This window comes from Orbicella franksi, chromosome 4 (genome assembly GCF_964199315.1).
Source record: "Orbicella franksi chromosome 4, jaOrbFran1.1, whole genome shotgun sequence".
In the NCBI taxonomy this organism is placed as follows: Eukaryota; Metazoa; Cnidaria; class Anthozoa; order Scleractinia; family Merulinidae; genus Orbicella; species Orbicella franksi.
Window position 1 is genome coordinate 6,881,980 of NC_138148.1, and position 15,039 is coordinate 6,897,018.

A 15,039-nucleotide genomic window follows, 5' to 3' on the forward strand; every position below is an offset into this window, starting at 1 on the left:
TCATGGTTGTTTTTACCACAGGAGCAAACATTTTACAACAGAGTTTTAGACAGCGTCTGTATTTAAGGAGTGATTTTCACTACCTCAATGTGCCTGGTGTTGGGACAATCCTGGCGCACGACGACTTTGCTTGCACCTTCAAATGCCTCAGCAATCCCCTGTGCTTCTCAGTGAACCTGGCATCTTCCAAAGGGACCAACGGAAAGCTCTGGTGTGAGCTATTGTCGTCTGATAAATACAACAACCCTGAGGCATACAAAGGAAACATGAGTTCTCATCATTACTCCATATTGGTGGGTTATTCTCTAACATGATTCAAAACTTAGCACTGAGGAAGGGCTACGCCCGAAACGTCTGCTATAAACATCGTTTTTAATTTGACACTGTATTATTACTATATACAACTTTTAAGTGTTATCTGTGCCACGCAGCAACTGATCCTTTTGGACTATACAAATATTTATTCTCTAACGTGAACTGATATGTACGTTAACCCAGTTAAGAAAGGGATTTTAGGTTTTTAAACTCTTTGTTTTTGATAAGGATATATTTTATAACAATATCGAGGCTGAAAGTCGCGAAATTTTAAGAATATTTCAAAAATAATCCCGCGGCTAAGATTTTGAAAAGAATGCAATTTTGAGTGTCGAAAATTTTAAATGCAACATAATCATATATCTTTAACTAAACCGTATAAAATTCTTCCTTCTCTAAACGGCAAAACTAGCCCAAAAGCAACAAAAACAGCACTAGCCGTATGTTCGCTGCTGATAATATATCAGCAAGAAGTTATGTGCGTGATATCAGGCTTTCATGCCTGCAGGCTAGCTCAAAAATTACTTCAACACCATCCAGACACCAAATACCTTCGAAACAGAAATGTCATATGCTATAATCAAAGCATATTCACAAGAATATTTTCAGCCTAAAATCAGCAGAAAAATAAAAATATTCAGCCTCGGCCGGAAAAAATTATTCTTATAAAAAAAAAAAACTTAACAGTAGCGAGTGAACGGCTGGATGGCGAGCTTTCTCTCTATATTTATATCTACTTAACTTAAAAAGCAATGAAACTCGAAGGAATATTGGAAAATATGAATCGCCTGCAAATATGTGGCTGCCTTGGAGAAGGCAAGCTCCGTGAGGTTTTAGACTCCTCTAGGCGTTAAGTTAGTTGAGGCACAGCTCGAAAAACGGCAAGAGAAAGCGAAAGAACGCCTGTGGACAAATTTAACAAAAGTTCTTTCTGCCCACTTATAGACCGCCTACAGGACCCGTAACATGACCGCCGGCTTGTGTTTTTCAGTGGTCTGCAGATGTCAAAACGCAAAACAGTCAACAGACTTGCTCGTAATATAAGCAGCTCCATTCCAATCATGTGGTACAGGAACGAACAAAGGAGGAACAAACCTAAACATCCAGCTAGATTTACGTAATCTCGATCAAATTGATGCAAGAAACATAAAAACGTCGTTATGCAAACGTTTAGTTTTCTCGAAGTGAAGCTACGGCGGTCTCTGAAGAAAAACTGGACGAAGATACATATGTAAATATGATATCCGTGACAAGAAGCAACATACTACACTTGCAAACAGTTCTTATTAAATAGCCGGGCCCGGCTCGATCAAATTGATGCAAGAACCATGAAGACGTCCTGATGCAAACGTATAGTTTTCTCGAAGTAAAGCTACGGCGGTGTCTGAAGAAAAACTGGACGAACATACTGTACTTGCAAACAGTTCTTATATCAAACCAGCCGGGCCTGGCGTCACAAAAGAACGCAAGTAATGAACATGTTCACGGAATAATTCAAACTTAGTCCCTTGAAAGAAAATACTTAGGAGACTTAAATTAAAACATAACTTGCAATAGAAATGAACCCAAACAAAGTCGAAGCACATAACACATACTCTCCGAAGCGCCATTCGGATAACTGCAAAAGCCATACAGATGTATTACCTCTTAAATTTTCGATAGCACAGTCTAACGGCGCCACTCTACTAAAAATTCGTCCTAATAACACAACATACAGTGCTCTTCATAAACACGTCTGGAGCAAAGAAAGGTCAGTAAAGGTACACGAACCGTAGGAGTCGTGTAGACCCGTCAACCTTATTTTTATACACTGCAAAGACATGTGTGCCATTGACCATATTTTTTTATTCAATCCTATTGTTCTTCGCGAAGGAACTCCACATGGGGAAAATCAGTTATTCCACTCGCTCTTGTTGGATATGAGATGGTTATAGCCAACTCGACCCTACGCGCATCGTTGGCTATCTACCAGCTCATATCTAACGCGCGCTTGTGGAATAATTCTTAATCATTATTAACTACTTATTAACCTCGAACGTTCTGTCTTTACGGGAAAATCTCAAACCTCAGCCTTGCCGTATTGATACGGCAAGGCTGAGGTTTGAGATTCTCCCTTAAAGATCGAACGTTCGAGGTTAATAATTTTTTTATTATGTGGCTTTTACTTTGGTTTTGCGGACCCGTAATGGGCCCGTGGACATTACGGGAGAATAATTTCCTACAATTTGCCAATCAGAGCGCGCGTCATATCCGCTACAAACACTAGCCATATAATAATTGTTAATAATTTAACATCATAATCTGATTTCAGTCACCTTGTTTTTCATCGCCATGTCAAAATGGAGGTACCTGTGTGCCTAATTACAAGGATGGCACGTTTGAATGCCGTTGCAAAAAGACTTTCATAGGAGAATACTGCGAGAAAGGTAAATGCCATGAAGAGGCACTAAGTATTTCAACTTAAGAAACAATTAAGAACAGTTACACCTGGTGCAGCTGCTGGTAAAAGCAGTATGGTTCAGGCTTTAACTGTGCACTGGTTTGCACTCAAATTTGCAATTGGTTATGTGTTTGTTAACAGGTTGTGATTCAATCGTCTGAAGAGTAATTTAACTCAAAGCTCACCACCTCTTGCAATATTTTTGATAAAGAACTGGGCACATGGATTTATAGGCGTGACCTTTACTGAGGCAGTGTCTTTTGGTATATTTCAGCTGTGAAGTCATGTATGGAAGTGTTCAATTTTCACAAGTAAGTTGTTCTCCTGTTAACTGTTCAACTTCCCTGCACATACTGAACATTAATATATCTAAACAATTTGAGCACAAAATTTAATCAGTACAGTAGCTTGCAGTGTAATTGATGTTTCCGAGAATATTGTCCGAGAGGTTTTTGATACCAGTTGATTTAGATTGTTATATATTAAACAATAGTCACTATTTTGCGCGACAGTGTATGCTCGGATATTTATCGCGAACATTATCTCAGTGTTCCGAGAAGCGAACAGCTCTCCAAGAGCGAAGCTCGAGGGAAACTGTGAACTTCTCCGAACATATAAAGTCAAAGGACAAAATTCGAGCTTTTAATCCATCGAATATTTTTGCACGCACGCGATTGGTCTCAACGCGTCACGTGGCCGAATATGGTAGCTGAAACTGTGGAATACCAGGGCGTCATTCCCCAATTTTCGAAAGATCCTGCGTATGGTGAAGGATTATTAAAACAATAGCCTCAATTTGATTTTAAATATGCTCGTTCCTGTTCGACTCCTGTCCGGGTATTTTTTCGTTGTTTTCACCAGAACCATACTGAATTTATTGTTATTCTTATTTCATACTTCGTTATTTCAGTGCTCGCGAATTGTCCGAGAAGTGGACAAAAATACCTTGGGCTATCTGAGATGGACTACAATATTGGGCAAAAGTCATGAAAAATTTAATTGGGCTAATTTCGATAAAGTACAAAGTTTTACGCGGTTCATGGGCGAACTGTTTTTGGCAAAATATCATATGAGACCCTTAGCATCTCGCCCTGTTTGTCGAAGCTCGCCAACGAAAGCTAACGAGAAGTAGAAGTTACCCGTATTTTCCTTTTTTTCCTCTGAAATTCTCACCAGATCCACAGCAAGTGAGGTGGTCTCATTCTACTTTGACTCAAAACCAACACCCATTCTTTGTCGCATGGGAGACTTTGGATGTGGAGATGGAGGATGGACACCAGTCATGAAGACTGATGGCAGCAAGGTAAGCCATCAACGTGCGGCCTATTAGAAACAGAGCTTTATGGGGTTACAGGCAACGACCAGGAGAAAGAGACTATGATCGTCTCTTGACAGGAATAGGGTTCCCAGTATCAAAAACTGAGAATGTTCAGATATGACTTCTGGAGGTTAGAAACGCGAACTTCTGAGTTAAGGCGTCACTTTATGGCAAAAAAAGTAGCGTCACAGATTTCTTCTTTTTTTTTTTTTTTTTTTTTTTTTTTTTTTCTGTGACATCAACTCTCACTCATGCTGATGACGAGATAATAAAATGGACTAAAAGAAAAAAAGCTGCTGAAAAATTGCATTAAATAAACGCGGAATCTACCGGTATAGGCAACAACGAGTTCAGTAAAAAACAAAAATTTAATTAAACCAAATCAACACAGACAGTGGTAATAAAAGTTCATAAAATGCAAGTTTTCAAAATGTTTATTACCGCAGTTTGTGTTATATTTTTAATCGAATGAAATTTGTTCCCAGATACGATATAAATTAAAGTTATTAAGCTGTCACTCTCGCTGAATGATGATCTCAAAAAAATCTGGGTTAGCATGGAGAGATTGTTTAATTAAGTTCCAGGTTGCAATTTAGGTCTGAAAATAATAATAAAAAAAAGAATATGGGCGGTTTTATTTGATGTGTTACTTAGAGGGCCGGACGCGGGGAGGGGGGGGGGGTGGGGGGCACTCCCTTATATGTGCTATATAGCTATGTGCGGCCCCAAAAGGTATCGAATAGGGCATCGATTTTGTACAATTTGGTCATAAATAGGGTATGGTTTGTGCACCCTAGTCTTGAAGTGGGTATAGTTTTTTACAAGAAGCTACTTTTTCAGCAAATTTATTGATGAGACCTTGAAGGAAAACCCCTCACAACGCCTTCAAAATCGGTCTGAACTAAGGAGCTATTTCTAAGTCAGGTCGGAAACAGGGTATTGATTTAAGGGTCAGGTCATAAATACGGTATCGGATTTTTTGGTCAGGTCATAAACAGGGTATGGAAAATCGCAGATTTTGGTCCTAACTAGGGTAAGGGTTTCGGAAAGTGGCCCACACAACCCCACCCAATTTTTCTGGGAGTACCCTCCCCCCAGGCTTAGAGACAGTGAATGATGTTCGCTCCATTTTTTCGCAGAACACCTTTCATTATAATTCGGGGTACTGGAGCGATTATAATGAGTTCAACGTTCTTGGAGGAGAGACTGGGTTTGACACACAAGAGACCAAGTTACCGACCTACTGGAAAACGCCCTTCTCCAAGATCTGTCTTGGTATGAAGATCGGCCAACAGATCAACTTCATTGTCATCAACAAGCAGGCCAACTCCCTGGACTCACTGATCGCCGATGGGCAATACCGCAACACCTCACTGGGTCGTAACACGTGGAAGACGCTGATTGGATCACAGGGCTCATTGCAATCCAACTGTGACAAGGAAGGGTTCAACACGGCTAGCGTTCACGTCACTTTGGGTAAAGCTCGAATTGGTATCCTTGGAAACAACGAGAAAGACTGCATTAAGTGTGACTCCAGAATAGGATTTGGTACAGGAGGACGGCACGATGACACTAACACGTGTGGAAACGAGGACGCCGAATTTAATGTACACATTAAGGCCATGGGATACATCTTGGTGCAATGAGGCGCATCTGCCATTACTATTCCATTGGTAAACGGGAACGTTATATGATTTTTAGATATTTCGGTACATCGTGTTTGATTCGTTCTTTTGCAAGGTTTCGCTTTGAAAAGTCAGTTACATTGACTTCTAGAAAAGTAAATCTTCCAAAAAGGGCGATTTAAAGGAGAAGATGAAGGTCATGCAGACACGAAAAATCCAGACGTTAAAAAAAGAAATTAGATGTTAGCGTATAAACCAGAGCAACATAGGAACTGAGGTTTACATGCATGTAATGAGTATAATTGTCTCGGGCTCTGTAAACAGCGAGCGGCCGTTTCCTATTTCATTTCAATGGTAAATTAAAATACAACCAACAAAATAGAATGACTTCACGAAACTTTGTTTACCTAGCTTCATGCAAGATGACTCCACAGCAAATCAGAGATCGCTTTACATGAGCAAGGTTTTTAAATGAAATACATTGTATGGTTTTAACGTTATACAACGTTAGACAGGTGTTTATTTGTCTTCTGTCATAGCAAAGTGTTCGACGGTGAGCATGCTCTATAAATTACATTCTGCTGTGAACAGCTTATCTAATTTTTCGCTGAGGATTTCTCCACGAATATGAAACGCTGTTATTTCTCAGTGTGTCGTTTACCTTTCGCGTTCGTTCTCTGGGAAATTTGCTTTCATTACCTAGTGCTCACGATGCAAGGTCAGTATTTAAACCTCTGTTAAATTTTAGCACAGACAAAGTAAAATGTTGGATGGCTTTCATTTTCTTGTTAATATTATTAATCAGGGTAGAGTTGTCTTGGTTATGCATGAAATCGGCATATGCCCGCTGCTTGCGATATGTAGCACTCCCGTGAATGCCAATGTTTATTTATCTATATAGTAGTGCCGTTCCTAGTTACAGACCAATACTGCCTGTGAAATGCCCTAGAAGCAACAAAAAAAATTAGACCACTAATGAAATAAAGAAACTCCTTGTCTTCGAGGGAGCTCGATCTCGCGACTTTCATTTCGTGACTACGAACGTAATTTCATGGGAAACAGTCATGTGCTTCTAATTATTGTTTGTAGAACTTCCAAGCTATTGTGCATAAATAAAATTCATGCTTCATTGTAACTTTCTTAACAAAATGCCATGTTTCACATAGTGTTAATGATATTCAATACGTTCGCCTTATTTTGCGCAAATACCTCTTTAAATTAGTCAACTTGTTGCTTAATGTTTTAAGAGTGCAGTTTGAAGTGTATTTTTGGTGTGGGTATACATGTAGTAAATGTGGTTAAATGTCCGTTGCAATATTTAAGTTTACTTTATTCTACTCTGCCTCGAGGAAAGATTAATTTTTCATCCCAACTGAACCGGAAGAGCGAATTTCAATGAAATATATGTATAATTTGATTAAGCAATTAGCCAAAAATAGGTTGGCCGCCAAAACAGTTTAGGGTTTAGCCTAACTCTAACCTTAAGTTTTAAGACTGAAGAAAAAAAGAAAAAAAAAGCATTGAGCATTTCAGTTGTTTGAAACAGAAACATTCGCGCACAATGAACTATATGTATAGTACGTGCGTAACATGGAAAGCAATCCGTCCAGCACAGTAATTGTTCAAATTAACAGCTTACCGAGACACTCGCACTGTCGATGCCTCTTATTTATGACTTTTAGGATTTGTTTACTTTACTTTTTCCGACTTTTTAGCAGGAGAAAAAGCACTAAATGTGTTGGTGCAAATAAAAAGGTTTAACCGAAAATCGATCCGTCGAAATCAACAAATACAAATTTAATCACTGTAGCGTTCCTTCAGATCACGTAAGGCTACAAACCAACAATATCAACTTGTCATCACGCTTAACAAATGAACTTAGAACGATTTTCTTTCTAGAACTCGCTCTTGTAATTAAAATGATCAAAGAAAGAACGACAAAATATTAAAGTTAAAAGTGGTCCATTATGTTTTTCTTTTTTCACCCAAATGTTCTAAGATAGCCATCTGCGGTTTGTTGGAAACGAATTATGTATTCACGGTGGACGCCCGCGTCACGCAATTGTTTACATTCTCACGGCGGTTCAGGGAAAAATTTGTGAGAAGCACAGGCCAAGGCGGGCGACTTAAAACCATTTGCCCAGAGATATTTTTTGATTTTCAATCAGGTGGGTGTATAGTTAACCCGTAGAAAGTATTTTTATGACATTTAAAGTTATAGCCCATAGAAAAATATGGCGATATTTTAGTGCTATAATTCGTTTGCAACACATCGTAATATTTTGCGTTTCTGTTCGATCTCGTTTCGGGCTCAAACGAAACCTCGATTAATTTTATTTTTCGCTCAGTCATACCATGAAGACCTGAGCTGAATGTAAAGACCATTGAAAGATTCTTAAGTAGCTGCTGTGCGACGCGCAAGGCAACCAAATTTTCAGAAAATTTAGCATAACAGGAAGTAGATTTTGAGCTCAATCGGGGCAAAATAGTTTTTCGCAAATTTCTCCCCAAAAAGCTGCATTAGCAGAAACTAACTATGGTCCGTTTGTTTACTAGCTAGGGCCAATCTATGGGCAAAAAATGAGCAAAATCGATTTTTCGACTTGTGCCGTTGTTTGGTCCATAGTTATGGGCACTGGCTCTTAAACTAAAGTTAAAGGCCACAGTCTCACTAGACTCGTCAATATTGTTAGACAATGGGACGTCATTACACAAAAGTAGTTTTATTCCACAAAGCGTTTTAATTTTGTAATGCGAACACAGCTCTAGCTAATCATTTGGTGTGAACTGTTTTGCATGAGGATAAGCAACAATCCATGAAACATTAGGCCCCAGCGCCAAATGGCACAGTTTTGAATATTGATATCCAGTGCAACGCCATAACAATAGAGTCATATGATGCTGCAGGCATAATTGAATTAGGATCTTCCATGGATAAACTTACCTTGGCATACGGCCAAAACCTTGGATTCTCATTGGTTACTATTTCAATATGTTCTGACATGTCAAAGGAAAAGAAATGCGGTTATGAAAGTTAGACTTGCTGCTTTTAATTGGCGGAAAACGGCATTTTTAACCATAATGTAGTAACGCTGTAAGGGACGCGCTCGTGAGAAAAGTCAGCCTGCGAAATATTGACAATAAAGAGTCGTGTTATATATTGTCGATTTGTTTAAATTACACACTTGGTTTCAAATATTTCATCCGTCTAAGAAAAACATATTCCGACAACTACATTATTCAAATGGCCACCTGCAAATCAAGAGAACTCCAAAATGAGTGGCACCTTGAATTCGATTCAAATTAAAAACCTCTCATTCTCACAGTTTTGAAAAAACTCATCACTTGGTGCAACTTGAAAGGTACGCTGTTAAAATTGCTATCGCAGTAAAATTTTGTATTCGATCATGATTGCGGTTTTTAGCAATCTACTGTTTCTTGTCTGCTGTTTTGTCGCCTCACTGTCGTCTGCTATGAACAAAGCCAGCTGTTCTGCAGGTAAGATTCGATCTCTGTATTTTATTGACAAAATGCAATGAGCAAGTTCAGCTTGAAATAATGAGTATGTATATATAATGTGGTAGAATAACTGAATCCTTAAATGATGAGAGCTGCTGTCTCTTATTAAATAAAGTGGTTAGTTTTTTTCTCTCAATTCCATGTACAGCATCAGGGGATTAAACATATCATAGTGAATGTTTCGTGCTACTGGCCAAAGTTTGAAAGGACTATTCGGGCTTAAATTATCATGGTGAAAGGAGTATTACATGGCACAGAAACGAAATTTGCAGGGTAGTCTTTGGTTAAGTCGGAACTGTCTGATCCCGTTATTCCCCAGCAAGCACCTAATTGCAAACGCCAAAGTGTTTCTGAATGATAATGGTGCTGGGAAATTTGCGATAAAATTCCCCTTTGGCCCTTTTTCGCAGGTTTGCTTAGCTTTGCAACATAAAAATTGTGGACGAGAATTTCGATCGTTATTCATTATTTTCAATGCGGCATTAGCTGAAATAATTAATGTTGCACCATATATACCACATTTTGACGGGACGCACTGTCGTAAGCTTTGGCGGAACTTTCATTTTACCATCGTGTTGACATTGCAACGTATAATTAACATGAATCGGAGACAGTTTGTTTTTCTAGCTAGAACATGTTTATATTAGAAATTACGCCGAATTTTACTCTGGATGTTATCGCCACTACGGAAACAGTTCCTAGTGATCTTGGAACTAGTGTCATCCAAACGAAAGGCGCGCACCCTGTAGTTAGTTGACCAAACGTCATCAAGGAAAACAGTCTATTTATGGTGATCTTGACTCATACGCTCACGAACAGGACTGAAAATTGTTTGTAGCGTATAGTATCTGGTTCATGAAAACAGTGCAGATATAAGAAACTTCCTGTAAAAATTCCCCTTGGCAATATTCTGCAATACTATAATAGGCCCTTTGCAGCTAGGCCATCACGTGGCCTACTTTTAATACAATTATGGGCTACGGGTTAAAGAATGCCAGAAATGCAAAAAGCATCTGGAAAATATCAAAATGACCGAGTTTGAAGCCCCTAGCATTCAGTAAAGAATGACATACTATGACGGTTTGAATTTTTAAAACTAAGAAGATTTCTATTAAAACACTTGTTGGAGAGCAAGACCTAGTGACATTTCTATAAATACCTTCTAAATTTTCCGAAAATTCAAACTCTCGTATAAACTTACTCTTTATTGCCAGGGGCCTCAAACTTCTTTGTAACCTTTTGTAGCGTAATAGAATAGCTAGTTTGTCAAATATTTCTTAAAACGTCTTCTAAGTTCTGGTCGCATTGTTTTCACTTCCCACAGAATCAAACATTCTGCAAGAGAATTATAACGAGCGTCTGTATTCAGTACACGAGTTCCACTCTCTGAATGTGCCTAATGTTGGAACAACTATGGCGACTGACGAATTTGATTGTTGCTTTAAATGCCTGCGGAATCCTTCATGCTTCTCTGTTAACCTGGCTGCGTCCCAAACAGTCCGTAAACAACCTTGGTGTGAGCTTCTGCCTTCCGATAAGTACAACAGCCCCGAGAAATATCAACAAAACAAAAGTTCGCATCACATCTCCATCATGGTGAGATTCACTGTCTAATAACGTAATATGAAAGATGAATCATACTTCTACTGAATTTTAAGGTATGGGTCGGAGGAAACGTATTCTCAGCTCCCTTTTTCAAATTTACCCTATTATAGAAAGCTCCCGGGGGAGACACAAGGAACAATATTTCTTGATTATTTTCTTCCAATATCTTTATAGCTGTAGCAAATTTGTAACTTCAGTTTTGGAGATTTTTCTCTAGTATAGAGAGAGCCCGGAAATCCAAGAGGAATATAGCGGATTCTGAATATGGCACAGCTTCCAAGATGCAGGAATTTTACAAACTAAAGACTTAACAAGTCGATACTTAAGAAATAGAAAACATGTACCGTGTTTCTATCGAATTTTAGTATAAATCTACTAGCGTTCTATCACGAATGCCCTCCTCTGATTGGCTATACGCTACTCACTATCTATTCCGTTATAGATAGTGAGTAGCGTAGCAGTGTGCGCTTGTTAACAGAATGACGGCCTCTTCTTGGCGTTTTCGAGGTGTTAATGAAGAGTATTGGATAACGTTTTGAACGACAAGTAGATTTATACTAAAACAATTAGATTATTCGCTCTTGATTCGCCCTCGTCAACTATCACGCTATAGAAATTTTGAGCTCATAATCTAATTGTTTGATAGGAACACGATTTTTAACCAATCAGCGCGCGTATTTTCTTACGATTGTTTTCTATAAAAGAGTTTGGAAGCACTTTACAACTCAACGTGAATCCAATCACAACACATCCACAAAGCAGAATGTCCAACTAATATTCATTTTGCTTTCTGATTTTGATTCGTAATGAGAGCAAGTCTTGTATATTGATCACGTGCTTATGATCTTATTTCAGTCACCTTGTTCCTCCTCGCCATGTCACAACGGAGGTACCTGTGTGCCAAACTACAAGGAGAACACATTCAAATGTAGTTGTGAAAAAAGTTTCATTGGAGAATACTGCGAAAAATGTAAACGTCAGTAGCTGCACTTTGTTAACTAAACTGTAGAAATCTTTTAAGCCCAAGACAGTCAGTGTAGGGGTACTAAGTCACTCAAATTTCTTTTTTGTTAATTACAGTATCTATGTATCCATCGATTTATTGATACTCCACGATAAAATTCTAGTATATACCTTTTTAAAATTAAATCTGTTTCTATGGCTAGCATGATTGACTTGCCAAATAATTTAAATGTACTGTATTTACACAACAAACAGGAAAAGCTCTCATTATCTCGTTACAAAGTGTTCGTTCATAGAGATCGTATTAAAATCTGAAATGTTGGTTTTAATGGAGATAGGAAAAACCAAAGAACCCGGTGAATAAAACCTCCGAGCAGGGATGAGAAAAACAAACATTAACTCAACCTACCAGTGACGACGGGTCCAGGTTTTAAGCCCGCGCCACATTGGTGGCAGGCTATACATATGATCAGGCGTTCTCTTTTTTGGAAAGAACTCCTGATCGCGGTTTAGTGGCAGGCGAGCGCTCTGACCGACGCGCCAGTCCTGCTCCACAGACTTTTGGCCCATGGAACTATTCATGGCCAGGGTCAGCGAGTGAGCGAAACTGCGTTAGCATCAATGTGTCTGTCTCTAATAGGTGTGGAATCATGCAAGGAAGTTTATGATGTTTACAGGTAAGTCATAGCATTAGCTTTCTAATACCACCTCGTTTGAATACTATATTCAATGCATATAAAGTTTCTCTTCTCAACGGTAGGTCGATTCCCTGACGGTAATCGCTCTTGAATAAATGGATCTTACAAAAGGATTGACGTGAGATTCATTGGAGAGTAGCTACACCAGCTGATGAAATTTTAGCTTCCAACTGATAAGAGTGTAAATCAATATGGTATATTACCTCATAAAAGCATAGAAGTATATTACGAGATAAATACGATTTATCGACAGGCGCATATCATCTAACACTTGTAACAGACAATTAACCGACCCTTGGACATTTGTGGCTAAATATTAGGGTATCATTCGTCAGCGAAATGATGACAACTTTACATAACATTAGTACATAACAATAGTGCTTTTCATTTTCATCAAGTACCCTTCGTTAATTTGAAGAATTGGTTTTTTGTAGAAGCTATCACCCGAAGATTTAGAGCTACCATTTGATAGGTGCCATTTGTGGCAAAAAACAAATAGCATAAGTCACAAATCCAGGAGATCACCTGTCAATGATTTTCTATATATCTATATAACTGAGAAAAAAGAACACTGTCTCCTCGTTAAAATTGCATATACAATGTTCCGAACTTTTGCTGCAAAAACTGGAAACTACCTTGAAACAACAACACAGACAGACAGACAGACAGACAAAAGGAGTGTTGTTTCAATAGAATTAAATTTATTTTCTGTAGCCTCTTTTAAGATTTTTTTCATCATTTAACAGATCCAACGTGAGTCAGCTGGTCACTCTTCACTTTGACTCAAAACCAATTTCTGTTCTCTGTCACATGGGAGATTTTGGATGTGGAGAAGGAGGATGGACACCAGTCATGAAGATTGACGGAAACAAGGTACATTTAACAATTATTTCACGAGTGCGTGTTGGATATGACAGATGATTTATAGCCAATGAGGCGCGTACCCCTGAGTTGGCTATAATGATCTCATACAATGATCTACAAGCGCGAGTGGAGTAATTAGCTAATAATTGTTTTATTAAAAACGCCCCCAAAATATAGAAAACACAAATGAGATCTAAAAAATAAAAAGGACCCAAAATCTTGCGCGTACGTTTAACATATTTGTAGAAGATTGTATGATAATTTTGCTCGAATGCCACAATAGCTAAGCCGATGAAAACTCTTAAGTTTCCAAGACTAAAAACGGGAAAGAATAGGATTGATGACAATTGTTTATATAGTGTGTTACTTGGAATTAAGTAATCTATGATTTTGTTTCCATTCTTTTGTAGGACACCTTTCATTATAACTCAGCGTACTGGAGTGATACAAACGAATATAACCTTTCTTGGGGAGAGACTGGGTTTGACTCAGAAGAGACCAAGTTACCGAGCTACTGGAACACATCCTTCTCCAAGATCTGTCTTGGTATGAAGATCGGCCAACAGATCAACTTCATTGTCATCAACAAGCAGGCCAACTCTCTGTACTCACTGATCGCTGACGGCCAATACCGTGGCACCTCACTGGGTCGTAACACGTGGAAGACGCTGATTGGTTCAGAGGCATCTTTGCAGGTCAACTGTAACAAGGAAGGCTTCAATGTTGAGAGTTTCTATAGTTACAGATCTAAGGCAAAAATCGGTTTGCTTGGTAACAACGAAAAAGATTGTGAAAGCGCGGATTCCAGAATCGGATTTGGTACTGGAGGTACTCCTGATGACAAAAACTCGTGTGGAAACCAGAAAATCAGAGTCATGGGTTACATCCTGGTCCATTAAAAAAGAACTGACAAAAAAGAACACAAATAGACTATCTTATTCAATGGGGCCATTGACAATGCACTAGTTTTTTTAAGTGAAGGCGCTTTATAAAACTACGCGAGATCATTGTAAAACAACGCAGTCAGTAAACCATGCAATTGTACTTTCAAAAAAAAAAAAACAAATCAGTAAACTATGCAGCTATTTAAAAAATGTAAAGAATTGTGGTAAGCTTCGAAGTGTATAAAAAGAACGGATGATGTGATGGTATGGAGCTGCGAACATACCAAAGAAAATGTTGCAGAGACTCGACAAGTTGCGACGACATGAAGCAGGGACAAAATTAGGCACTGTAGTTAGAGCATTATTTAAAAAAAATACCCTGTAATAAAGCGCTTGTCAAAAGCTGTACTTCTGATTGCGTTCCATTCAACTGATACAAAGGATTCCAGTAGGGGAGGCGGGGGGGGGGAGGGGGGGAAGTCGGCTGAGTAATATATCAAATACGAAAGACAGTGTTTGACCACATTTCCAAACACTGAGAAGAGAGTTGAAAATACGACGCTTAGCGGGGTATTTTTGACGAACTTCGAGGTGTTTGGAAATGTGGCCAAGCACTGTCTTGCGTGTTTGATATATCTTCTCAATCGAAACTAAAACTAAGGAGAAAACGGAGAAATAAAATCGTAAAAACCTATGCTAATTAAGATCAGATATCCAAACACCGTCACGGTCATGATTTCCTTTGTTTAAACTTGATGAATTATTAATGCATTTGAGAAGGAATATTCAAGCATCATATCATAATTAT

At 38.6% G+C, this 15,039-nt stretch overlaps 2 protein-coding genes across 2 annotated transcripts; both read left to right on the plus strand.

Moving 5' to 3' along the window:
- Positions 1 to 2: 2 nt before the first annotated feature.
- On the plus strand, positions 3 to 6,096 carry LOC145485460 (uncharacterized). The gene is made up of 5 exons (XM_081464127.1): positions 3 to 293; positions 2,627 to 2,741; positions 3,030 to 3,066; positions 3,932 to 4,058; positions 5,213 to 6,096. The coding sequence occupies exons 1-5, from the start codon at positions 3 to 5 to the stop codon at positions 5,717 to 5,719; spliced, it is 1,077 nt and encodes a 358-aa protein (XP_081320253.1). The 3' UTR covers positions 5,720 to 6,096.
- A 2,710-nt stretch (positions 6,097 to 8,806) lies between these two features.
- Positions 8,807 to 14,246, plus strand: LOC145485461 (uncharacterized). The gene is made up of 7 exons (XM_081464128.1): positions 8,807 to 9,196; positions 10,542 to 10,813; positions 11,678 to 11,792; positions 12,374 to 12,382; positions 12,426 to 12,462; positions 13,230 to 13,356; positions 13,758 to 14,246. The coding sequence occupies exons 1-7, from the start codon at positions 9,106 to 9,108 to the stop codon at positions 14,244 to 14,246; spliced, it is 1,140 nt and encodes a 379-aa protein (XP_081320254.1). The 5' UTR covers positions 8,807 to 9,105.
- Positions 14,247 to 15,039: the final 793 nt, after the last annotated feature.

Coding starts and splice junctions, on each gene's coding strand:
- LOC145485460 (XM_081464127.1), top strand. CDS start 3: ATGGTTGTTTTTACCACAGGAGCAAACATTTTACAACAGAGTTTTAGA. Junction 3,067..3,931: donor GAAGTGTTCAATTTTCACAA/GTAAGTTGTTCT, acceptor AATTCTCACCAG/ATCCACAGCAAGTGAGGTGG. Junction 4,059..5,212: donor TGAAGACTGATGGCAGCAAG/GTAAGCCATCAA, acceptor ATTTTTTCGCAG/AACACCTTTCATTATAATTC.
- LOC145485461 (XM_081464128.1), top strand. CDS start 9,106: ATGATTGCGGTTTTTAGCAATCTACTGTTTCTTGTCTGCTGTTTTGTC. Junction 12,463..13,229: donor GAAGTTTATGATGTTTACAG/GTAAGTCATAGC, acceptor ATCATTTAACAG/ATCCAACGTGAGTCAGCTGG. Junction 13,357..13,757: donor TGAAGATTGACGGAAACAAG/GTACATTTAACA, acceptor ATTCTTTTGTAG/GACACCTTTCATTATAACTC.